The 26,500-nt window shown below is 40.8% G+C and overlaps 1 protein-coding gene across 6 annotated transcripts in view; it reads left to right on the forward strand.

Annotated features, from left to right (window-relative positions):
• Window positions 1-8,390: 8,390 nt before the first annotated feature.
• Window positions 8,391-26,500, forward strand: part of DDX46 (DEAD-box helicase 46) — a 77,201-nt gene continuing 59,091 nt past the window's right edge. For 2 of the 6 annotated variants that reach the window (XM_058279032.1, XM_023583917.3), the window contains exons 1-4: window positions 8,412-8,600; window positions 16,048-16,236; window positions 17,622-17,765; window positions 26,280-26,376. In XM_058279032.1, coding sequence (XP_058135015.1) covers window positions 8,584-8,600; window positions 16,048-16,236; window positions 17,622-17,765; window positions 26,280-26,376 — 447 coding nt within the window. In that variant the 5' untranslated portion in view covers window positions 8,412-8,583. Of the gene's footprint in view, window positions 8,601-16,047; window positions 16,237-17,621; window positions 17,766-26,279; window positions 26,377-26,500 lie in introns of all 6 variants that reach the window. The other 4 variants (XM_058279043.1, XM_058279051.2, XR_011646584.1 and 1 more) reach the window with 3 other exon arrangements.

Consider the following 26,500-nt stretch of genomic DNA (forward strand, 5'->3'; position numbering starts at 1 on the left):
AGTTAGACTAACAAAGAAAAAAGAGAGAAGATGCAAATAAATTACAATCAGAAATGAAAGGGGGAAGTTACAACTGGTGCCACAGGAAAAAAATAATCATAAAAGAATATTATGAGACACTGTATGCCAACAAACTAGACAACCTATGAAATGGACAAATTCCTAGAAACACACAACCCACACTGATGCTACAAGAAATACAAGAACATAACAAACCAATCACATTTAAAGAGATTGACTCTGTCATCAAAAATCTCCCAACAAAGAGTCCAGGACCAGATGGTTTCACAGGTGAATTCTACCAAGCATTTCTAAAAGAATTAACACCAATCCTGCTTTAATTCTCCCTAAAAATTGAAGAGAAAATTACCCAACACATTTTATGAAGCCAACATCACCCTAATACCAAAGCCAGATAAAGATACCACAAGAAAATAAAATTACAGACCAATCTCTTAATGAACATAGACGCAACAATTCTCAAAAAACCCCACAAACTTGCAAATCAAATCCAACAGCATATCAAAAGACCTATATATATATCACAACCAAGTGGGTTTTATTCCTGGTATGCAAGACTGGTTCAGCATGAGAAAATCAATCAGTATAATATACCACATTAATAAATTGAAGGAGAAAACCCCATGATCATTTCAATCAATGCAGAAAAGGCATTTGACCAAATCCAGCATCCTTTTATGATACAAACACTTCAAAAGATAGGAATAGAAGGAAAATTCCTTAATATAATAAAGGCATATATGAAAAACTCACAGTCAACATTGTACTCAATGGGTAAATGTAGAAAGCTTTCCCTCTAATATTTGGAACAAGGCAAGAATTCCCACTGTCACTATTGTTATTCAGTGTTGTACTAGAAGTTCTAGCTAGGGATATTAGACAAGAAAAAAAATTAAGGGAAGTGGATGTGACGCAACAGATAGAGGATCCACCTACCATATAGGAGGTCCAAGGGTTCGATACCCAGGACCTCCTGGCTCATGTGGTGAACTGGCCCACATGTACTGCTGCTGTGTACAAGGAGTGCTGGCCCACGCAGGGATGCCCCCGTGTAAGGGTGCCCCCCGAGCAAGGAGTTGCCCCGGTGCAAGGAGAGCCACCCCGTGCAAAACTGTGCCCAGGAGTGGTGCCACACAAAAGTAGAGCTGATAACAGCAAGATTGTGGGAGGAGGGGCACCCGGCTTGCCTCAGTGGCAAACAGTGCAGCAAGAGGTGACACCGCCTCTGCCCACTGGGCCTAGACAAGGTGACCACGCCTGACTAGGCCTTTGCTGCTAACGGCTAGCTGGCACGGCCCTCCCCCTTCCTATCTCCCGCCTAGCCCAGCTCTCACTTCCCCTCCCCCCTCCCTTAAACCTAATCTCTTAGTACGCTGTTTGCCCAGCAACAGCTTACAACCACCTATCAGCTTAGTAACAGTGTCAGCCTATCAAGAGTTAGCACATACGCTACTGGCCAATCACTAGCTCAATGCCAGAACATTGCCTTATATGGAAACAGCATTTGCCCTAACCAATCAGAACCCGCCACACCACTCCCCAATCCTATAAATCTGCATCCCCTTCCGCAATAAACCAGACTTGTGCCATCAGCCTGTCTCCGCGACTCCTTCCTGGGTCGTGTGCCCTCCACGCCTTCGGAGCCCCCGAGGGAAGCCTCAGCAGCCATACGAGGCTTTCTTCCCCATGCCAGGGACCCCTCTCGTCCCACAACGGGACCCCACTCGTCCCTTAACAGGGACCCCGCTCATCCCACAACGGGACCCCACTCGTCCCGCAACAGGGACCCCGCTCGTCCCGCAACAGGGACCCCGTTTCGTCCCTCACAAGATGACACAACAAAAAGAGACACAGATCCCCAGTACCACCTGATGAGAATACAAGCAGACACAGAAGAACACACAGCGAATGGACACAGAGAAGAGACAATGGGCGGGGGGGGGGGGGTGCGTGTAAGGGAGGAGAGAGAAAAAATAAATAAATCTTAAAAAAATATATTAAAGGCATCCCAAAAGGAAAAGAGGAAATAAAACTCTCACTCTTTGTTTATGACATGATCCTGTACTTAGAAAATTCTGAAATATCCACAACAAAGCTACTTGAGTTAACAAAGTAGTTCAGCAAAGTGGCAGGATATAAGATCAAAATGGAAAAATCAGTAATGTTTTTGTACACTAGTACTGAGCAATCTGAGGAGAAAATCAGGGGAAAAATTCCATTTACAATAGCAACAAAAAGACTCAACTACCTAGGTATTAACTTAATGAAAGAAGTACAAGACCTATACACAGAAAACTACAAAACAATGCTAAAAGAAAATTTAAAAGACCTAAGCAAATGGAAAACATTCCATGTTCATGGATTGGAAGAATAAATATAGTGAAGATGTCAATCTTAACCAAACTGATTAATAAATTTAATGCAATAACAATAAAAATTCCAACAGCCTCCTTTACAGAATTAGAAAATGCAATTAACAAATTCATTTGGAAGGGAAAGTGCACCTAAATAGCCAAAACATTCTAAAAAAGAAGAGCGATATGGGAGGAATTTCACTGCCTGAACTTGAAACACAATACAAAGGTACAGTGGTCAAAACAGCATGGTACTGGCATAAAGATAGACACACCAATCAGTGGAACAGAATTGAGAATCCAGGGAAACGGACTTGGCCCAGTGGTTAGGGCGTCCGTCTACCACATGGGAGGTCCGTGGTTCAAACCCCGGGCTTCCTTGACCCATGTGGAGCTGGCCCATGCCCAGTGCTGATGCGTGCAAGGAGTGCCCTGCCACGCAGGGGTGTCCCCCACGTAGGGGAGCCCCACGAGCAAGGAGTGCGCCCCGTAAGGAGAGCTGCCCAGTGCGAAAGAAAGTGCAGCCTGCCCAGGAATGACGCCGCCCACACTTCCTGTGCCGCTGACGACAGCAGAAGCGGACAAAGAAACAAGACGCAGCAAATGGACACAGAGAACAGACAACCGGGGGGTAGGGGGGATTAAATAAATAAATAAATCTTTAAAAAAAAAAAAGAAAAAGGCTTGAGAATCCAGAAATAAACTCTCATCTATACAGTCAATTGTTATTTTTTTTTAAAGATTTTCTTTTTTATTTATTTCTCTCCCCTTCCCCCGCCCAAGTTGTCTGCTCTCTGTGTCCATTTGCTGGGTGTTCTTCTGTGTCTGCTTGCATTCTTGTCAACGGCACTGGGAATCTCTGTCTCTTTTTGTTGTGTCACCTTGGTGTGTTAGCTCTCCATGTGTGCAGCGCCATTCCTGGTGGGCTGCACTTTTTTTGTGCGGGGCGGCTTCCCTTAGGGGGCGCATTCCTTGCATGTGGGGCTCCCCTACGCGGGGGGCACCCATGCATGGCACAGCACTCCTTGCGCGCATTAGCCCTGCACATGGGCCAGCTCACCACATGGGTCAGGAGGTCCTGGGTTTGAACTCTGGGCCTCCCATATGGTAGGTGAATGCTCTATCAGTTGAGCCAAATATGCTTTCCCTCAATTGGTTTCTGACAAACCTAGGAAGTCCATGTTAACAGGACAAAACTGTCTCTTCTACAAATGGTGCTGGGAGAACTGGATATCTATAACCCAAAGAATGAAAGAGGACCCCTATCTCATTCTCTATACAAGAATCAATTCAAAAAGGATCAAAGACCTAAATATAAAAGCCAAGACCATAAAACCACTAGAAGAAAATATACAGAAACATCTTTAAGACCTTGTAGTGGGTGGTGGTTTCTTGGAGCTTATACTCAAAGCACACACAACAAAAGAAAAAATAGATAAATGGGACCTTTTTAAAATTAAACATCTTTGCACCTCACAGGACTTTCATAAAAAGATGAAAAGGTAGATGTCTCAATGGGAGAAAATTTTTAGGAATCACATGTCTGATAAGTGTTTAATATCCAGGATATATAAAGAGATGTTGTACCTCAACAATAAAAAGACAAGGAAGCGGACTTGGCCCAGGGGTTAGGGCATCCGTCTAACATATGGGAGGTCCGCGGTTCAAACCCTGGGCCTCCTTGACCCGTGTGGAGCTGGCCCACACGCAGTGCTGATGCACGCAAGGAGTGCCGTGCCACGCAGGGGTGTCCCCGCATAGGGGGGCCCCATGCGCAAGGAGTGCATCCCGTAAGGAGAGCCGCCCAGTGCGAAAGAAAGTGCAGCCTGCCCAGGAATGGTGCTGCACACACGGAGAGCTGACAGCAACAAGATGACGCAACAAAAAGAAACAAAGATTCCCGTGCCGCTGATGACAACAGAAGCGGACAAAGAAGAACACGCAGCAAATAGACACAGAGAATAGACAACTGGAGTGGGGGGGTGGGGAGAGGAGAGAAATAAAAATAAATAAATTAATTTTAAAAAAAAGAAAAGAAAAAAAACAATAAAAAGACAGAAAAAGACAAATGACCCTATTAAAAAATGAGGAAAAGACTTGAACAGACTTTTGTCCAAAGAAGAAATATAAATAGCAAAAAACAAAACAAAACAAAAAACACATGAAGACATGCTCAACATCTCTACTAATTAGGGAAATGCAAATCAAAACTACGAGATGTCATTTCACACTTATTGGAATGGCCACTATTAAAAAGATACAGAACTACAAGTGTTGGAGAGGATGTGGAGAGATAGAAACACTTATTCACTGTCAGTGGGAATGCAGTATGATACTGTTCGGCAGTTCCTAAAGAAGCTTGACATAGACTTGCCACGTGACCCTGAAATACCACTTCTGGGTATATACCCAGAAGAACTGAGAGCAGTGACACGAACAGACATCTGCACACTGATGTTCATAGTGGCATTATTCACAATTGCCAGAAACTGGAAACAACCTAGGTATCCATCAACCAATGAATGTATAAACAAATTGTGGTGTATTCACATAATGGAATATTATGTAGCTGTAAGAAGAAATGAAGTTGTGAAGCATATGACAACATGGATGAACCTGGAGGATATTACGTTAAGCAAAGCAAGCCAGACACAAAAGGACAAATACTATATGATTGCGTTACTGTGAACCAAATACATTTTGTAACATATTGTATGATTAAAAAAATATATATATGTATCCAGTACATTTAATTAAGAAATGTATGTTTTTATTCAACTGTATTTTCTTTTTCTTTTTAATTATTGTTTATACTTTCAATTATTAAATGTACAAAATAAAGTTTAAAAAAAAAGATAATCAAGGACTAAATATGTTTCCTGAATCTCAGTGTTTTTACTTTTAAAAAATTTTGTTATTTTATTTTTTGGAGGTACCAGGGATTGAACCTTGGACCTTGTATGTGCAAAGCAGGCATTCAACCACTGAGCTACACTTGCTCTGCTATGTTCTCACTTTTAAAATAATCAGGTTCCAGTTGTAACCTTAATTCTGTGATTCTAAGCCATATTCTAACAATAATCAAATTGTGTTAAATTCAAAAATTAAAGACCTTATTTCCATTTACTCTCCATGGTCCCATCCAGTTTCATAACTATAAATAACTACGTATTATCCATCCTATAACATGCCTATGATCCTTTATTTCTCCTGAGAACCTCAGATTCATATTCCTTTATGTAGCCATTATCTTCTTGATATCTAAAAGGCATCTCAAATGCCTCATGGACTGAAACAGAACCACAAGTTTTCTTTCCTTACTCCCTCAGATCTGCTCCCATACCTTTCAGCTCCATAAATTTAACCACAGTCCACATTATCTCAGCTCAAAACCTGGAAAACACTTTTTCCCTTTATTTCTCTCACAGCTCACATCAAATTTATCAGCTTGTTTTGAGAACTGCCTCTATAATATATTCAAATCTGATCACTTCTTACTGTCTCCACTGTATATAAACTATTGTTGGTTTCCTATTTCTCTTAGACTAAAATTCACCCTTCTTACCTTCAGCCCATATTCAAGCAATTGTCAATTGCTTTCACTTTACAGTGGCTCTGATACCTGACCCTCTTTAGTGTCTGTCCTTTCACACATTAGTTCAGGCCTTCCTTACTCTTGGCATGGACTATCAGACCCACTAGTCTCTACCCCTCTTTAGTACTATTGACTACTGCCAGAGGTGGGCAGTATGCCACAGAGAAATGGTGGAGGGTAGTCTTGGAGTCTCACTTGTTTCATTTCTTTTTTAAATCAACTTTATGAAAGTAAAATGTACATAAAAATGAGTTGCATCAATTTAAAGTGCAGTTTAATAAATTTTAAAAAATCATGTGTACATGATTTCCTATTTTAATCTTCCTATTTTAATCCCTTTCAAGAGTTCAGTGGAATTTGACAAATGCATACTTTCATGCAACTGTTAGCAGAAAGCTCTGGGCTGTAGGCTTCTAGGTTCTTGGCTTATGTAGCAGAAAAGAATTTAAGGACACACCATAGGGTAGGCACGGGAGTAAAGTTTATTAAGAAACAAGAAAATAAGAAAATTTTATAGTAAGAGGCATAGACTGCAGTGATGTTGCAGAGTAAACATGAGCCTGTGCCCCCGGTCAGGCCTTTTTAGTCTTTTTTATTACCCTTCATAATGTTGGGGGAGGGGCCCCAGCTATTTGCTGTTCTGATCGGTAGCCCCACCTGTCAGTTTTCAGGGGGCAATGATGAGGCCTTTTGAGGGATCTGGGGCTTTACTTTGACCCCAAATGGGACTTTTGTTTTAAACGAGATTCTCCTGGTGAGAGTCTCAAGGCCATGTTGTCTGCTGGGCCTGAGCTGCTTTCCCCCTTTCACTATAGTAACCTATCTCATAACTAATCCAATTAAGATATGGAATGTTTATATCACCCTTAGGTGTAAGAAAGTAAAATAGTACAGAGGAATGTAAAGTAAAAGTGAGAACCTCCCTGCAACTCCATTACAGTATTCTGCAAAATAACTGTTAATTTGTTGTGTGCTTGACTAGGCTGGTCGTTCCCAACCTTGATTGTACTTTATTTATTTTTATTTTTATTATTTTTATATTTTTTTTAAGATTTATTTATTTATTTAATTCCCCCCCCCCCCCCTGGTTGTCTGTTCTTGGTGTCTATTTGCTGCGTCTTGTTTCTTTGTCCGCTTCTGTTGTCGTCAGCGGCACGGGAAGTGTGGGCGGCGCCATTCCTGGGCAGGCTGCTCTTTCTTTTCACGCTGAGCGGCTCTCCTCACGGGCGCACTCCTTGCGCGTGGGGCTGCCCCACGCGGGGGACACCCTTGCCTGGCACGACACTCCTTGCGTGCATCAGCGCTGCGCATGGCCAGCTCCACATGGGTCCGGGAGGCCCGGGGCTTGAACCGCGGACCTCCCATGTGGTAGACGGACGCCCTAACCACTGGGCCAAAGTCCGTTTCCCTATTTATTTTTAAAGATTAAAAAAAAAAATTATTCCCCCCCTTTCCCCTTTGTCTGGTCTCTGTGTCCATTGTATTTTCACCAGCTGGCTGTGGGACCCCATCCTGGAACCTTCCGGAGTGGGAAGCGACCACTCTCTTGCACCACCTCAGCAACCCCTGCTACTTCTTCTTATTTTCCCTCCTCTGTGTCTCCCTCTGCATCATCCTGCTGCGCCAGCTCTCTGCATCAGTTGGCACTCCCTGAGGGCCAGCATGCCCTCCTACATGGTAGACGGGAGCCCAATTGGTTGAGCCACATCTGCTTCCCCTTTGATTGTACTTTAGAACACTAAAGGTTAGACATTCCCATTGCTGAAGAAGCACTCTAGACCGATTAAATCAGAATATCTGGACAGAACCCAAATGACTACACATTTTTAAAAAAAGCCTCCCAGTGCCAGCCAATGTTGAAAACTACTACAATTTTTTGCTAGTGTAGTTTTAGCTCTTCCTTCTCTTCTCCACAAAGGCAACTCTTAGTCTTCAAATCTCACCTCAGAGATCACTTCCTCTGGGAACCTTTTTTTTTCCTGAACGCTTCTCTTATGGCTGGCCTCTGCTTGCGGTATTACACCCATTTGTATTTTCATTAATGTCTATTTCCCCCACTAGACCATAAGTTCCCCAGCATCTTACAAAGCCTGACACATAATTACATGTAAATCAATGAATGAATGGATAAATTAATGAGTAAAGTGAATGGAGATGTTTGGTAGAGTTATTTAGTGCCAAATAGGATGTATATTCTGTGCAGGTCCTGGCACAGCACTGGGCGGCTTACGGTACGGCTGCCATCCTTGGAGGAAGGAGTCTTCCAGATCAGGCAAGCCGGAGACACCACATAGCGTCGCCCGCAAGAGTCCTGGGTTTCTTCGGTGAGAACCCAGTCACTGACTTTTCTTTAGGCAAGGCCGGCGCTACCCGGCCTCCAGCCGAGGGGCGGCGCTGTGGGGAGGCATCAGTTTCCGGCCGGCTTTTCCCTTCCGTCTGCCGTCGGCGCAGGCTCTTCCTGTTTTCGTTGGCCGCCCTGGGATGGCTGCTGCTGCTGTAGCTGCTGCTATCCCTTAGTGCGGGTCCTCACCTCGCACACCAAGGGCAACAGAGCTTTGTCCCGTTTTTCTGCGCGGCGTCCCGAAGGGCGCCGGCTTTCCTGCGACCCGCAGCATGGGCCGGGAGTCACGGTGAGGCAGCGCGCCGAGCTGGGGAGAGGCTTCTATTCGGGTCGGGGAAGAGGCGGGAGTTGAGGTGGCGCAGGCCCCACGTGCGGCCAGCGCCGTCCTGCGGCTTGTGGAAGGGGTTCGGGGGCCTAGGCTGAAGGAATGGTTGTACTTGGGCCGGCGACGGTTACAGGGGTTTTCTGCCTTACTGTCGGATGACTCGAGCCCCTGGAGTCGGAACAACCCTCCCGGAACATCAGTGATTGGCCACCACATCCCGCCACTTCCAGACATCTTACTTTGATCACCACAGTCAGTAGTGATCCCAGTAGAATTTATTTTTGCCTCCCGTTTGCAACATTTCCTTGGCGCCGTCATTTTAGATCTGTGTGGTATTTTCCCACATCAGTTGAAAAGGAATCTGCGACAGACATTTTTACATCACCTACAACACTGTACGTGACAAGGCCCTTATTGGGCTGCGATAAATTCTTATTGCATGGTCACTTATTTTGTAAATAGATTTTAAATTTATTTTTACCAGCTTTCTGTCTTTTTGAAATTGGATTGAGAGAGCTTATTAAAACCGTGAGATCGCTTAAAAACTTTAGATTGCTGATAAATCATTGGGGACCTTGCAGTTTTTATATTTAGATGACTATTTGCAGTGTATTTAGCAGTGACTGAAAGAATCTTTGTATCTATGATAAGTGAGGGCTTTTTCTTTAATGCTTACAGTACAATACTGAGGTATAATTAATATTCAGGGAAATGTACGAAGCTTAAGGGTATAGGGTGATGAAATTTAGCAACATATAAACCAGGAACCATCACCTGGATAAAGATAAAGAGTATTTCCATAACCACATAAAATTGCTGTAAAGGTCTTTCAAATCTCAGTGAAGGAATAACCATTCTTTTGACCACCCAGACCAGAAACTTGGAACTGATATTTGACTCATCTTTCACACGACATATATCCATTTAATTCTGTACCCTTTCTCCATTCCTCCTGACCCTGATTTAATTCAGACCCTAGTCATTTATTGCTGGGACTACTACACCTGGTTCAAATGATTTCTATAGCTTTCTACCTAGTTTCCCTGCTTTTGCCTTGCTTCTCTTAGGTTTATTTTCAGCTCAGCAACCAGAATAATACTTTAAAAACATTAATGCAGTTATGTCACTCCTCTACTTAAAATCGTCCAATTAATTCTTATCTCAGGTTTCTCCCTGAATTGATTATATTCTCTGATTTTTTTGTAGCTTTTTAAAAATTTTTTCTTTTTAAAAACTTGTTGAAGTGAAATTCACATAAGATAAAATTAACCATTTTAAATTGAACAATCCAGTGGCATTTAGTATATTCACAGTATTGTGCAACCACATCTGTCTAATTCCAAAACATTTCCATCACTCCAAAATAAAACCCTATACCCATTAAGCAGTTTCTCCCCATTCCCTCTTCCCTTCCCCCAGCCCCTAGCAACTATCAATCTTTGTTTTGTCTCTCGATTTACCTATTGTGGATATTTCATATAGATGGAATTATGTGGAAGCGGACTTGGCCCAATGGATAGGGTGTCCGCCTACCACATGGGAGGTCCGCGGTTCAAACCCCAGGCCTCCTTGACCCATGTGGAGCTGGCCTGCACACAGCGCTGATGTGCACAAGGAGTGCCGTGTCATGCTGGGGTGTCCCCGGCGTAGGGGAGCCCCACGTGCAAGGAGTGTACCCTGTAAGGAGAGTTGCCCAGCCAGAAAGAAAGTGCAGCCTACCCAAGAATGGCACCACACACGCGGAGAACTGTCGCAGCAAGATGACTCAACAAAAAGAAACAGATTCCCGTGCCGCTGATAACAGCAGAAGCGGACAAAGAGCACACAGCAAAATGGACACAGGAAACAGACAACTGGGGGAGGGTGAAGGGGAGAGAAATAAATTTTAAAAAATTAATCTTTAAATGGAATTATACAGTATATGAACTTCTTTGTCTTTGGCCTCTTTCAGTTAACATAATGTTTTGGAGGATCATTTACCTCATAGTATGTATCAATACTCCATTCTTTTTTGTGACTGAGTAATTCATTGTATATATGTACATTGTATATTACATGGTTTGCCCATTGTGTTTGTGGATAGACATTGGGCTGTTTCCACCTTTGTTTGAGTATCTGTTTTAATTTCTTTGGGGTATATTCAAAGGAGTGGAATTGCTGGGTCATATGTTAATTCTGTTTAATATTTTAAACAGATGTAGGTTTCATGAAGGGTTGAAGAGAAGTAGTAGGAGATAGGTCCTATATGGGATTTGGGCCCAGACTATGGATAATGTGGTTAGATTGCAGGTTTAGTTTTTTTTTTTTTTAAATATATTTTTATTATAGAAGTTGTGAACTTACTAAACAATCATGCACATGTGTAGAATTCCCATATAACATCCTTTCACCAACACACCACACCATTTTGGAACATTTGTTACAGATTGTAAGATAGTGTTAACAGACTATTACCACTAACTATGGTCCATAGCATATATGTGGCATATTTTTTCCATATCCCCTCTTATTAACATAGCATCTTTGGCTTTGATGCAAGAATATTGTACTATTGCTAACTATTGTTAGCTACAGCCCATAGGTTACATTAATTTTATTTTCCCCATGCTTCTCCACATTCCCACCACTCTGCAATAGCGACCAACATGTGTTCTATTACATAGAAGGACATTTTTACATTTGTACCATTTTTAAAAAAATTTTATTTTATTTATTTATTTCTTTCCCCTTTCCCTCTTCCCTCTCCCGCCCTGGTTGTCTGTTCTCTGAGTCTATTGCTGAATTGTCACCTTCTGTTGTTGTCAGCACAGGAATCTGTGTTTCTTTTTTTCTTGTGTCATCTTGCTGTGTCAGCTCTCCATGTGGGCGGCGCCACTCTTAGGCAGGCTGCACTTTCTGTCACGCTAGGCGGCTCTCCTTATGGGGCGCACTCCTTGCCCCACGCGGGTGATATCCCTGCGCAGCACGGCATTCCTTGCGCGCATCAACACTGTGCATGGGCCAGCTCCACACGGGTCATTGAGGCCTGGGGTTTGAACTGCGGGCCTCCCATGTGGTAGACGGACGCCCTAACCACTGGGCCCAGTCCGCTTCCCATACATTTGTACCATTAACTAAAATCTTATCCACCTCCGAGTTCACTGTGTTATTCAGTCCCTAGATTATTCTCTAGCTTTCTTTCGTTTGACATTTACATCTGTAGACTACTCTTTTCAACCACAATCCCATTTATAAACCAGTTGCTACTCACTATAATGTGTTACCATCAACTCTATCCATTTCCACACTGGTACAGTCAAGTTAATTAAAACTTCTACATACATAAAGCATCAGTATGCCTTTGCGGCCCTCCTCTTGTCTCCTGATAACCTATACTCTAGGTTTTAATTCCATGCGTTTATTCTTCCTATTAAGTTCAAATTAGTGAGACTGCAATATTTGTCCTTTTGTATCTGGCCTATTTCACTTAACATAATGCCTTCAGGACTCATCCATGTTATCAAATGTGTTCCAATTTCATTTCTTCTTACTGCAGCATATACCACATTTTGTTTATCCATTCATTGGTTGCTGGACACCTGGAGTATTTCCATCTTTTTGCAGTCATTAATAATGTCGCTAAGAATATTGGTATGCAAATGTCTGTTTGCCTCACAGTTTTCAGTCCTTCTGGGTATATTTCTAGTAGAGGGATTGCTGGATCATATGGCAGTTCTATATTTAGCTTCCTGAGAAACTGCCAAACTGTCTTCCACAGAGGCTGCACCATTTTACAGTCCCACCAACAGTGAAGGAGTGTTCCTATTTCTCCACATCCTCTCCAGCACTTATTGTTTTCTTTTTTTAAAATAATGGTCATTCTATGTGTTGAGATGATATCTCATTGTTGTTTTGATTTGCATTTCCGTAAGAGCTGGTAATGAACATTTTTTCATGTGCTTTTTAGCCCTTTGTGTTTATTTTTTAGAGAAATGTTTAAGTCTTTTGCCCACTTTTAAATTGGATTGCTTGCTCTTCTATTGTTGAGTTGTATGAACTCTTTTATAGAGAATGGAGATCAAATCTGTATTGGATATGTGGTTTCCAAGTATTTTCTCCCATTTAAATGGGCTGCCTTTTCACCTGCTTGATGAAGTCCTTTGAATCACAGAAGTGTTAAGTTTGCAGAGTTCCCATTTATTCAGGTTTTCTTTCATTGCTTGTGCTTTTCATGTAATGTTTAAGAATCCATCACCTACCACCAGGTCTTTTTTTTTTTTTTAAGATTTATTTTTTATTTTGTTTCTCTCCCCTTCCCTCTCCCCCCCCCCCCGCCCCGACCTCCCACCATTGTCTGCTCTCTATGTCCATCCGTTGCGTGTTCTTCCCTGTCCTCTTCTGTTGTTGTCAGCGGCACGGGAATCTGTGTTTCTTTCTGTTGCGTCATCTTGTGTGTCAGCTCTGCGTGTGTGCGGTGCTACTCGTGGGCAGGCTGAGCCTTTTTTCGCTCTGGGCGGCTCTCCTTACAGGGAGCACTTCCTACGTGGGGGGCTCCCCTACGTGGGGACACCCCTGCGTGGCAGGGCACTCCCTGTGCTGCGCGTGGGCCAGCTCCACACGGGTCAAGGAGGCCTGGGGTTTGAACCGCGGACCTCCTATGTGGTAGGCAGATGCCCTATCCACTGGGCTAAGTCCGCTTCCCTACCACCAGGTCTTAAAGATGCTTTCCTACATTTTCTTCTTGGAACTTTATGGTTGTAAGCTTTTATATTTAGGTCTTTGATCCATTTTGAGTTAATTTTTGTATAAAATGTGAGATAGGGGTCCTCATTCTTTCTTTTTATATGGATATCCAGTTTTCCCAGCACCATTTGTTGAACAGACTGTTCTATTCCAGCTTGTATGGTTAGTTTGGAAGGTAAGACTATTTGGGGCCTTTGTTTTTTTTTTTTTTTTAAAGATTTATTTTTATTTTTTATTTAATTCCCCTCCCCTCCCCCGGTTGTCTGTTCTCTGTGTCCATTTGCTGGGTCTTGTTTCTTTGTCCACTTCTGTTGTCGTCAGCGGCACGGGAAGTGTGGGCGGCGCCATTCCTCGGCAGGCTGCTCCCTCCTTCGCGCTGGGCGGCTCTCCTTACGGGTGCACTCCTTGCGCGTGGGGCTCCCCTACGCGGGGGACACCGCTGCGTGGCACGGCACTCCTTGCGCGCATCAGCACTGCGCATGGGCCAGCTCCACACGGGTCAAGGAGGCCCGGGACTTGAACCGGGGACCTCCCATGTGGTAGACGGACGCCCCAACCCTTGGGCCAAAGTCCGTCTCCCCTATTTGGGGCCTTTGAAGATTTTGAATAGGAAGAGAGTGTGTGTGTGTGTGTGTGTGTGTGTGTGTGTGTGTGTGTGTGTGTGTGTGTGTTTGACAAGATCAGAACTCTGCTTTAGGAAGATTACCCTAGCCAACAATGAGTAAGATAGAGTCAAGGAAAAAGGGAATAGAAGCAGAAAGACCAGGAGGCATTTAAAATGTCCAAGTTGACAGGTATGATATGGACTAGTTACAGTGGGAACTCTGAGGAGGTGAAATAATGTGAAAGGAATTGTAGAGGTGAAACTGGTTGTACTTGGCATTTTATTGGTTGTATAAAATGAAAGAAAAATATTGTAGATCTGTTTTGAGCCTATGTGGCTGGAAGTTGGAATGATAAATGATTTGGAGAAGGAAAATTAACAAGTTTGGGTTTCTACACATTGAATTTGAGGTGCTTGGGGGATAATCACATGTGCTTATTCCCTAGTGTTCTTATCTAAGTTTATAGCTTTACAGAGCTTTTGTACTCTGATAACTTCGTGGTTTGTATCTGTAGCTCAAACCTCTTTTCTAAACTCCGGACTCATTTCAGCTACCCACTATACATCTCCACCTGAATGCTTAACATCTTGATTTCCCACCATCCAAATCTACACCTCCCTCACTCTTCCCATCATAGTAAATGGCAGTTTCATCTTTGCGATTGCTCTAGTCAGGTATCTTGGTGACACCCGTGACTTCTCTCTTGCTATCATACTTGACATTTAATTCATCATTAAATTGAATCAGTTCCAACTTCAGAGTATGTAGATTTTGATACTTCTCAACATCCATCTCTACACTTGCCATTCTGATCTAACCTACCATCTCTCTCTTTTTTTTTTTAAAGATTTATTTTTATTTATCCTCCCCCCCGCCCCCACACCCCGGTTTTCTGTTCTCTGTGTCCATTTGCTTCATTGTTATTTGTCGGCTTCTGTTGTTGTCCGCGGCATGGGAATCTGTGTTTCTTTCTGTTGCATCATCTTACTCCGTGTGTGCGGCACCATTCCTGGGCAGGCTGCACTTATCATTCGCGCTGGGTGGCTCTCCCTATGGGGCGCACTCCTGGCGCGTGGGGCTCCCCTACGCGGGGGACACCCCTGTGTAGCAGGGCACTCCTTGTGCACATCAGCACTGCGCATGGGCCAGTTCCACACGGGTTAAGGAGGCCCGGGGTTTGAACCGCGGACCTCCCATGTGGTAAACGGACGCCCTATCCACTGCGCCAAGTCCGCTTCCCAACTGTCTCTTATCTAGAAGATTGCTACAGCATTCTACCTAGTTTCTACTTTTCTGCCCTTGCTTCTCTTAGGTTTATGCTCAGCAGCCAGAATAATACTTTAAAAACATTAGTGAGGTTATGACACTTCTGTGCTTAAAATTTTGCAATTACTTCTCATCTCATACAGAGTAAAAGACAAAGTCCTTGTCATGGCTTATAAAGCCCTCATGCTGTGATTGCCTTGCTAGTCTCTGACCTTGTCTCAAAGCACTCTCTTCACTCTGCTTCGGCTGTCCTTGCTGTTCCTTGAGCACACCAAGCAAGCTTCCTCCTCAGGGACTTTACACTTGTGTGCTTTGCCTGGGAAGTTCTTCCCGTATATATCGGCATGATTCCTTCCTTTACTTCTTCAAGCTTCTGTAACAAACATTACTTTATTAGCGAGACCTTCTGTAATTGCCTAATATATAATAAAATAGCACATCTCCCCCTCCCATTCTCTTTTTTCCTTTACTCTGATCTATTTTTCTCCATTGTACTACTTCACATGTTGTATATCTGTTTCTTCACTTGCCTGTCATCTCTTCTACCAGATTGTCAGCTAGCTGCCTGGGATCCAAAGGCAGGGGATTGGTCTCTTTTATTCACTGTCCTTGCTTCCCTTTCAAGACAGTTTCCCCCCCCATATGTGCTGTAGCAGAAGGATTCATTCTTTCTCTCAATTTTTAAGAAGGTTTACATAAAGAATCCTTTTAGTTTTTAATTTGTCTGCTAAGGTTTTTTTTTTTTGGAAAATGTAATAAAAGAAATAAAATATAATAGGATCTGTGTGCCAAACTTAAGTTTTGAATTAATATTTTAGCCACTATCGGAAGCGATCAGCATCACGGGGACGCTCTGGAAGTCGATCTAGAAGTCGCTCTCCCTCAGACAAAAGAAGTAAACGTGGAGATGACAGACGGTCTAGAAGCAGAGATAGAGATAGAAGGAGAGAGAGATCTCGCAGCAGGGATAAAAGAAGATCTCGGTCAAGAGACAGGAAACGTCTAAGGTAAGACCTAACCCTTCAAAGGAATGCTGATAAATTTGGCCTTGCTAGATGAATCAGGCTTCTTCACAAGTGAGTTTTGGACTAGAATTTAATGACCCTTTTAGAGGCTGTCTGCTTTAACTCCAGTTTGTTTGATTAGATCCAGAAGTGATTTGGCTAGAACAAATTTTCTCAGTTGGTGTTTTAAGTTTGGAAACTTCAGACTATAATTCCTTAGACCCAAAGAATCCTTAAAGCTCCCCCTGAGAAGGTTAAAAAAAAAAAAAAGGACAATGTAAAGTAATTTGATAGACTGTTAAGAGGGTTCTACTCTGATTCTTCTCGAAGAGAGCTGACCACTCTGCTCAGAGAGCTGACCACTCTGCTAAGAGCAGCCGCTAAAGTGAACAAGAGGAGGGAACACACAGCAGAGCTATCTTGAAGCCTGATTTGCGGTTTTAAACTATTTTAAAAGAACTTTCATAGATTTATACCAAAGAATACTCTAGTTTCTATCTTAACTTTTACTTGATTACATATTCCTTGGCACAAGTCAAGTAGCCTTAACTTTTTTGAAACTAAAAAACAGTCTGTAAATAAAAATAGCCTCCCCCAAACCAAAAAGTTGTTTTTTCTAATTAAAATGGGAAAAAAGGACACAATTGTACAGATGTTAAGAACTAATTACATGAAGAACTTTGACTTTCTCTTTTTCAAACATGGAAAAGAGAGATTACAAAGATGTTATGGAGTACTCAGGGAAAATATTTACCATGACAATGCTAAGAATTCAGTTCTATATTATGTAGTCCCAAGAACAGTTTTGTACAATTCATTCAAGTACTTGTTAAGTGAAATTGGTCATTTACAATTTATTTTATGACTTTTTGGTGTGAAGGTAGAATCAGAAGACTTTAAAGGAAGAAGGATTTTGAGATTATCTGTTGAAGTCTCCATATTTTATAGATGTGGAAAGCTGAGACCTAGAGAGTTAAGCATGATCTATCCTGTCACATGTCACTAGTTTAATAGCAGTACCAGGATAGATATTTATGTCTTCTAATCAACAACTACTGATCTTTTTGCAGCCCTGTTCTCTTTCATTTTAATACTTTGATTTAGGCTATCTTAGAAACCTAGATTTTCTCCTATAGGAATAGATTTTAAGTTGTTATTATTACCAAGTTGTTGTGTTTTTCAAAAAGCATCATTATAAAATTAGTATTCTCATTTTTTCATTGACAACTTTAAGAATTGGCTTTATTTGTTCCTTCCTTGACAATTAATTGAAACCTCTGTATTAAATGGTAGTAATTAAGAAGCTTATTTCAACATGGGACAGAATCAAGATCTCAAATAGCAGCTCCATTTGGTGATAGAATAAATGAGAAGTGTCACCATTTCAGGCGTTCCAGAAGTAGAGAGAGAGACAGAAGCCGGGAGCGAAGAAGGTCTCGGAGTCGAGATAGGAGACGCTCAAGGAGCAGAAGCCGTGGCCGGCGATCCCGATCCTCCAGTCCAGGCAATAAAAGCAAGAAAGCAGAGAATAGGTAATGTTATCATTGGGCTGTATCTATCATACAGTAGAGAACTTGTTCTTTTTCTTATAATTTAATTTCCTTATGATCCTTGACATTTCTTTATAAATAATTGGTGAATTTAGTTCCCACCATGACATGTTGGCTGAATTTGATTTTAATAGGTTATGAAGTTTATAATTCTATTGGAATATACTAGATTCTATCAGTTTTAATGCTCGTAATGCATTGTTCCTTTATTTAATACATACTTTTAAAGGTCAGAAATATATTTTATAAACATCTTTATAGCAACTATATTTTTTGCTTTAAAAATTCCTTTCTTTAGTATTTTGGATGGCAGATAATTTTTTTTCCTCATTGCTAAATTGCTAATTGGTGTGGGTACATTTTACTTTGTAAGTTAAATGCATGTTTCCTTAAGATGCCAGTAGCATTCAATTTTGAGATATTATTGTTTCCTAGACATAAATATGTTGACTCTTTATATTTCCCTTGTCAATTTTTTTCATTTTAAAAACAGTTTATTGAAATAACATATATAAACATACATAAACAATAAGTGTATAGTAAATGTTGTGAACTTAAAAAAATAGATCTATTTCTCACTTCCTTAGAAACTGCCAGACTTCCACACTGTCTGTACCATTCTGCATTCCCATCAGCAGTGAATAAATGTTCCTTTCTCTCCACATCCTCTTCAACACTTGTAGTTTTCTTTTGTTTGTTTTTTAATACTGGCGTTTTTAGTAGGTGTGAAATGATACCTCATTGTAACTTTGATTACCTAATAGCCAGTGATGTTGAATGTTTTTTCATGTGTTTCTATGCCATTTGTATTTCTTCTTTAGAAAAATGTATATTCAGGTCTTTTGCCCATTTTTAATTGGGTAAGTTTTTCTTTTTATTATTGAATTGTAGAACTTCTTTATATATCACGGATATTAGACCGTTGTTGGATATGTGATTTCCAAATATTTTTACCCATTGAGTAGGTTGCCTTTTTACCCTCTTCACAAAGTCCTTTGAGGGGCAGAAGTATTTACTTTTGAGGAGGTCCCATTTATCTATTTTTTTCTTTAGTTTGCTTATGCTTTGGATGTAAGGTTAAAGAGAATCCCACCTACTACAGGGTCTTATAGAAGTTTCCCTACATTATCTTCTAGGAGTTTTATGGCCCTGGCTTTTATGTTTAGGTCTTTGATCCATTTTGAGTTGATTTTTGTTTAGGGAGTGAGATAGAGGTCCACTTTCATTCTTTTGATTATGGATATCCTGTTCTCCCAGCACTATGTTGAATAGACTGTTCTGTCCCGGAAAAGTGGACTTATAGGCTTATCAAAAATCAGTTGACTGTAGAGTTGTGAGGGTCTATTTCTGAACGCTCAGTTCAATTCTGTTGATCAATATTTCTGTGTTTAAGCCAATACCATGCTGTTTTGACCACTGTGGCTTTAGAATACATTTCAGAGTCAGGTAGCATGAGTCCTCTGACTCCCCTCTTCTTTTTTAGGATGCTTTTGGCTATTTAGGACCCCTTTCCTTTCCAAATAAATTTGGCAATTGACTTTTCCATTTCTTTCAAGTCGACTATTGGAATTTTGATTGGCATTATGTTGAATCTATAAATCAGTGTATTAGTCAGCCAAAGGAGTGCTGATGCAAAATACCAGAAATTGGTTAGTTTTTATAAAGGGTATTTATTTGGGGTAGGAGCTTAGATACCAGGCCATAAGCATAAGTTACTTCCTTCACCAAAATCTATTTTCATGTGTTGGAGCAAGATGGCTGCTGATATCTGCGCGGGTGCAGGCTTCCTGAGTTCCTCGTCCAGAATCTTATTTCTCTCTGGGTTCAGGGTTCCTCTCTAACTGGGGCTTGCTTCTGTTTCCTCTGTGAGCTTGCTTCCTGGGGTTCCAGCTTAAGGGGTCAGCATCAAACTCCAACACCAAAACCCTCCAACTCTGTCTTTTGCCATGCGAGTCCCCATCCACCAAGGGGTGAGGACACAACACCCTAATGACGTGGCCCAATCACAACCCTAATCATAACTTAATCACGCCCCAGGTACAGACCAGATTACAAACATAATCCAATATCTATTTTTGGAAATCATAGCCATATCAAACTGCTACAATCAGTTTGGGTAGAATTGATATCTTTATGATGATAAACATGAAAACAAATGTCCTTCCATTTGTTTAGGTCTTTGATTTCTTTAAGACAGTGTTTTGTAGTTTGTTGAATATAGATCCTTTACATTCCTGGCTAAATTAATTCCTAGATATTTGAATCTTTTTGTTGCTATAGTAAATAGGAATTTTTTTCTTGATTTCTTCCTCAGTTTTGCTCATTACTAGTGTATAGAAACATTATTGATTTTTAAGAATATATATATATATTTTATTAGAGAAGTTGTGAATTTTAACAATCATGTGCAATGTACAGAGTTCCGTACAGCACATCTTGAACAGAACTTTGCATCTTTGTGGAACATTTATTATAGATTATGAGAGAACATCATTAGACTTTTTTTTTTAAGATCTATTTTTTTATTTCTCTCCCCTTAACCCACAATCCCGCCCCCACTCCCTGTTTTCTGTTCTTCTGTCCATTTGCTGTGTGTTCTTCTGTGTCCGCTTGTATTCTTGTCAGCAGCACCGGGAATCTGTGTCTTTTTGTTGCATCATCTTGCTGCGTCAGCTTTCCGTGAGTACGGTGCCACTCCTGGGCAGGCTGTACTTTTTTTCATGCAGGGTGGCTCTCCTTATAAGGCGCACTCCTTGTGCATTAGGCTCCCCTACATGGGGGACACCCTGCGTGGCATGACACCCTTGCGTGCATCAGCACTGCGCGTAGGCCAGCTTCACCACACGGGTGAAGAGGCCCTGGGTTTGAACCTTGGACCTCCCATGTGGTAGGCGGATGCTCTATCCATTGAGCCAAATCTGCTTCCCTCATTAGACTCTTACCACTAAATATAGTCTACAGCATACATTTGGTGTATTTTTTCCATATACCCCTATTATTAATGCAGTACCTTCTTTGACACTAATACAAGAATATTATAATATTGCTGTTAATTATAGTCCATAAGTTATATTAATTGTGTTTTTCCCATTTATCTCCATATTCTTTGTAATAGTGATATATATTTGTTCTAGTTCATAGACTCTAATCCTCCCTCTTTCAGATAGTCAAGTCATGTATTTTTTTTTTTCAACACTGTTTGAGATTCATCTGTGTTACTGCTTGTAGCAGTAGTTCATTTCATTGTTGAATAGTGTTCTTTGCTACAAATATACCTTTATTTATATATCCTACTGAGGTAGATGTTTGGATTGTTTTAACTTCTGAGCTATTACAAGTATTCTTGTATATATATCCTAGATTACATGTTTGTGAGTTTCTTTAGGTATGTATCTGGGAATGAAATTGTTGAGTCACAGAATAAATACAGCTTTCTTTATACTAAGTAATCCCCAATAGTTTTCCAAAGAGCTTTTACTAATTTATACTCTCAACAGCACTAAATAAAAACTCATTTGCCTTGTACCCTTGCTAATATTTGGTATTGTCAGTTTTGTTTTTTTTTAAATCGGTGAGTGGAATCATACAATATGTAGTACTTTGTGTCTAGTTTCTTTCACTTAGCATAATGTATTTTTTGTGTCAACAGTTCTTTTATTTTTGCCTACGGGTGGATGTGTAATACCAGTATCATTGTGGCTTTAATTTGCATTTCCCTGATTACTAATGAGGTTGAGTACCTTTGTATGATTATTGGCTATTTGGATTTCTTCTTTTTTTACAAATCAATCTTTTTTTTTTTTTTTAAAGATTTATTTATTTAATTTCCCCCCTCCCCTGGTTGTCTGTTCTTGGTGTCTATTTGCTGCGTCTTGTTTCTTTGTCCGCTTCTGTTGTCGTCAGCGGCACGGGAAGTGTGGGCAGCGCCATTCCTGGGCAGGCTGCTCTTTCTTTTCACGCTGGGCGGCTTTCCTCACGGGCGCACTCCTTGCGCGTGGGGCTCCCCCACGCGGGGGACACCCTTGCGTGGCAGGGCACTCCTTGCGCGCATCAGCACTGCGCATGGCCAGCTCCACACGGGTCAAGGAGGCCCGGGGTTTGAACCGCGGACCTCCCATGTGGTAGACGGACGCCCTAACTACTGGGCCAAAGTCCGTTTCCCCAAATCAATCTTATTGATATATATTAATAAAGCATACAGTTCATCTGTGTGATCAGTGGTATTTGGTATAATTACATAATTGTTCATTTATTGCTTCAATAATTATTAGAGCATTTTCATTATTTCAATAATAATAAATGAAAAACAGAATTCTTCACCATGAATTTTCATGAAGTACATGGTCAGGTCTTTTGCTCATGTTTCTCTATCCTTAAAAAATTGATTTATCGGGAAACGGACTTTGGCCCAGTGGTTAGGGCGTCCGTCTACCATATGGGAGGTCCGCGGTTCAAACCCCGGGCCTCCTTGACCCGTGTGGAGCTGGCCATGCGCAGTGCTGATGCGCGCAAGGAGTGCCGTGCCACGCAAGGGTGTCCCCCGCGTGGGGGAGCCCCACGTGCAAGGAGTGCGCCCGTGAGGAAAGCCGCCCAGCGTGAAAAGAAAGAGCAGCCTGCCCAGGAATGGCGCCGCCCACACTTCCCGTGCCGCTGAGGACAACAGAAACGGACAAAGAAACAAGACGCAGCAAACAGACACAGAGAACAGACAACCGGGGGAGGGGGGGAAATTAAATAAATAAATAAATCTTTAAAACAAAAAATTGATTTATAGGAACTTTTAAGAAAATCTTTAATATTCTGTATGTTTATCTTTGTCAGTTATATGTGGCAACTATATTCTACTCTAGTTTGTCTTTTCACTCTCTGTAATCGTCTTTTTTTTTTTTAACGTGAAGTTGTGAATTTATAAAACAATCATGCATGATATACACGACTCTCATATACCACCCCACCATCAACACTTACATTGGTGTGGAATATTTGTTACTATTGATAGCTATTTTTTCATAATTGAATTTTTAAAAAACTAGTTACCTTTATTAAAATTGATGAAAGATTATGAGAATAGTTCTATCTGTTGTCCATTATTTATATTTGGTATATTTTTCCCTGTATACCACTGTATTATCATTACCACCTTGTATTAGTATAGTACATTTGCTATATAATTCATAAAAAACATTATTTTGCTTGTATTATTAACTAAAGTCTATTGGTTACTCTGGGGTTTACTATGTTGTACAGTCCTTTTTAACTTTTAATTCTTATTCTAGTAATGTATACATTCTAAAATTTTCTCTTTTAACCACATTCACCTATACAGTTCAGTGCTGTTGATTACTTTATACTCACAATAATGTGTTACCATCAGCACCATCCATTTCTAAACCTGTACCATTAGCCTAAATAGCAGAGATTTGAACAGATACTTGCAAACTGGTGTTCATAGCAGCGTTTTTCAGAATTGCCAAAAAGTGGAAGCACCCCTAGTGTCCATCAGTTGATGAATGGATAAACAAGATGTGGTATATACATACATTGGAATATTATTCAACCATAAGAAGGAATTAAGTCGTGATGCATGTGACAACAGGGATGAGCACTGAGGACATTATGTTGTGTGAAATAAGCAAGACACAAAAGGACAAATATTTTATTTTACTGTTATAATTAATTATAATAGGCAAACTCATAGAGTTACAATCTAGAATATAGGATACTAGGCAATAAATTGGGGTTAGTAAATGGGGAGTTGATGTTTAACTTTGTAGGGAATTTCTATTTAGGCTATAATATACTTTTGAACAAAAAAAGAATTTAAAAGGAAGGAACATTTTTCAATTCTTTTTATAAATTGAGAATAAAATAGTGAAACTTGACAAGGGCAGTATGAGAGAAGGAAATTATTGCCTGTACTCACCGTGTTATAAAGATAAGCATACAGAATCCAACAATATTTAAAAAAGATAATATACTATGAATAAATTCCATTTGTTCCAGAAATGGAAGGTTGATTTAACATTAGGAATTCATTCAATGTAATACTCCATATTGGTAAGATTCAAGAAGAAAAGTTATATAGTTATCTAAATTGGGTGTTCTTAACAAGGGGTCCACGAACTTGAATTGAAATTCAGAAAAACATTATTCTTGTGGGGACATGTTGGTGCGGATATGATATATTTATTAAATAATATACTATATAGTATAGACTTAGTAAGGAGTCCAAGGTTTTCACCTGACTGGCAAAAAGGGGTACGTGGAACAAAAATGGTTAACCCCTGCAGATAGATTCAGGGAAAGTGTTTTATTAAATTCAGCACACATTCAAGTGCTTAGTAGACATGAATAGAAGGCTATGTGACAAACATTGTAAACTTAAAAATGCTAAAGGACATGAGCAATCTTGAAGAACAAGGTTGGAGGACTTACTGTACCAAATATCAAGACTTGGCATAAAGTTAAGGAATTTAAGACAGTGTGGTATTAATGTGGAGATGGGCAAATACATCAGTGGAACCATATAAAGAGCCCAGAAACAGATACACATATATGGTCCTTTAATAAATAGCAGAGGTGACACTGCAGTCAGTGGGGAAAAGTTTTTTCAATAAATGGTGCTGGGGAAATTTGCTGTCCTAAAATGAAATAAGATCTTCTAACTCATTCTGTATATAAAAAGCAATTCTAGGTGGGTTAAAAACAAAATTAAATGGTAAAACTGTAAAATTCTTAAAAGCGAATATTGCAGAATATCTTCTTTACCTGGGTGTTTTCCTCTTAAATTTATTTATCTCTCTCCTCTTTCCCCGCCTCCTCCCCCTCCCCCAGTCTGCTCTCTGTGTCCATTCCATGTGTGTTCTTCTGCATCCGATTGCATTCTTGTCACCGGTACTGGGAATCTGTGTCTCTTTGTTGTGTCATCTTGCTGTGTCAGTTCTCCATGTGTGTGGCACCACTCTTGAGCAGGCTGCACTTTTTTTGCGTGGGCGGGCTCTTCTTGCGGGGCACACTCCTTGTGTGTGGGGCTCCCCTACGCAGGGGACACCCCTGTGTGGCATGGCATTCCTTGTGTGCATCAGCACTGCACATGAGCCAGCTCACAAGGGTCAGGAGGCCATATGGGAGTTTGAACCCCGGACCTCCCATATGGTAGGCGGATGTTCTATCAGTTGAGCCAAATCTGCTTCCCACCTGGGTATTTTCATTAACTCTGGAAAGATTTCTCTATTGTTCAAAAAACTAGTGACCATAAAAGGGGGAAAAAAGCTTGATTAATTTGATTATGTTGAAATTAGGAAGTTTTATTCCCTATATGAAATAGAGTGAAAATACAAGCCCATTGGGATTTTAAATATTACCTAATATAATTATCTTGTGGAATATAAATATCTTTGTGTATTTCTCTATCTCTTAGCCTATTACCTATCCTATTTAAAATTTGTGATATTTTTATATGGTATGGTCAGTTTTTCTCTTGTGTGCATTTCCAAGTATTTCATAATGTTTGCTGTTAGTGTCATTGGGGTTAATTTTTTCATTATATATTCATGTAGTTGATTTTTTTTAAAGACTTATTTTTTTAATTTTTAACTATTTATTTATTTATTTATTTCTCTCCCCTTCCCTGCCCCAGTTGTCTGCTCTCTTTGTCCATTCACTGTGTGTTCTTCTGTGTCCCCTTATATTCTTGTCAGTGGCACTGGGAATCTGTGTCTCTTTTTTTTTTTGTTGCATCATCTTGCTGTGTCAGCTCTCCATGTGTGCAGTGCCACTCCTGGCAGGCTGCACTTATTTTGTGCTGGGCGGCTCTCCTTACGGGGCTTGTGCGTGGGGCTCCCCTATGCAGGTGGCAGGACACTCCTTGCGCACATCAGCACTATGTGTGGGCTAGCTCACCACAGGGCTCAGGAGGCCCTGATTTGAACCTTGGACCTCCGTCCCATGTGGTAGGCAGATGCTCTGTCCTTTGAGCGAAATCCGCTTCCCTCATGTAGTTGATTTAAAAGAAATTTATTTCTCTCCCATCCTCCCCCGTTGTTTGGGCTCAGTGTCTGCTCTCTGTCTGTTTGTTGTGTGCTTTCTGTGTCTGCTCATCTTCTTTTTAGGAGGTACCGGGAACTGAATCCGGGACTTCCAGTGTGGAAGAGAGGTACACAATCGCTTCAGCCACCTCCGCTCCCTGCTTGTTGCGTCTCATGTTTCCTTGTTGCATCTCCTTGTTACATCATCTTGTGCCAGCTCACCACACCAGCTCTCTGTCTTGCTTGTCTTCTTTAGCAGGCACTGGGAACTGAACCTGGGACCTCCTGTGTGGTAGGCAGGTGGTAGGATGTAGCTGCTTAAGCTACATCCACGTCCCTAGTTGATTCTTAGAGGTTTATTTACCTAAAAAAGTGGAAATACAAGTCTATAAAGTTATTTTTAAATAAATGTTTCCAAATACAAATAGATAATTTCATCTTCTTTCTCTCTCTCTCTCTTTTTTGGTAGATCTAGGTCCAAAGAGAAAATAGATGGTGGGGAAGGTTCTAAAGAGAAGAAAAAAGACAAAGATGACAAGGAGGATGAAAAAGAAAAAGATGTTGGTGTATGTTTACTAACTTTTAAATAATCGTGTGGTATCAGACTTGATTCTAGGATAATTTTTTTAATGTATTTTTACTTTTAAATAAATAACATACAAAATAATGGAAAGATAAACAGTTGACCCC

Source organism: Dasypus novemcinctus, chromosome 2 (genome assembly GCF_030445035.2).
Source record: "Dasypus novemcinctus isolate mDasNov1 chromosome 2, mDasNov1.1.hap2, whole genome shotgun sequence".
In the NCBI taxonomy this organism is placed as follows: domain Eukaryota; kingdom Metazoa; phylum Chordata; class Mammalia; order Cingulata; family Dasypodidae; genus Dasypus; species Dasypus novemcinctus.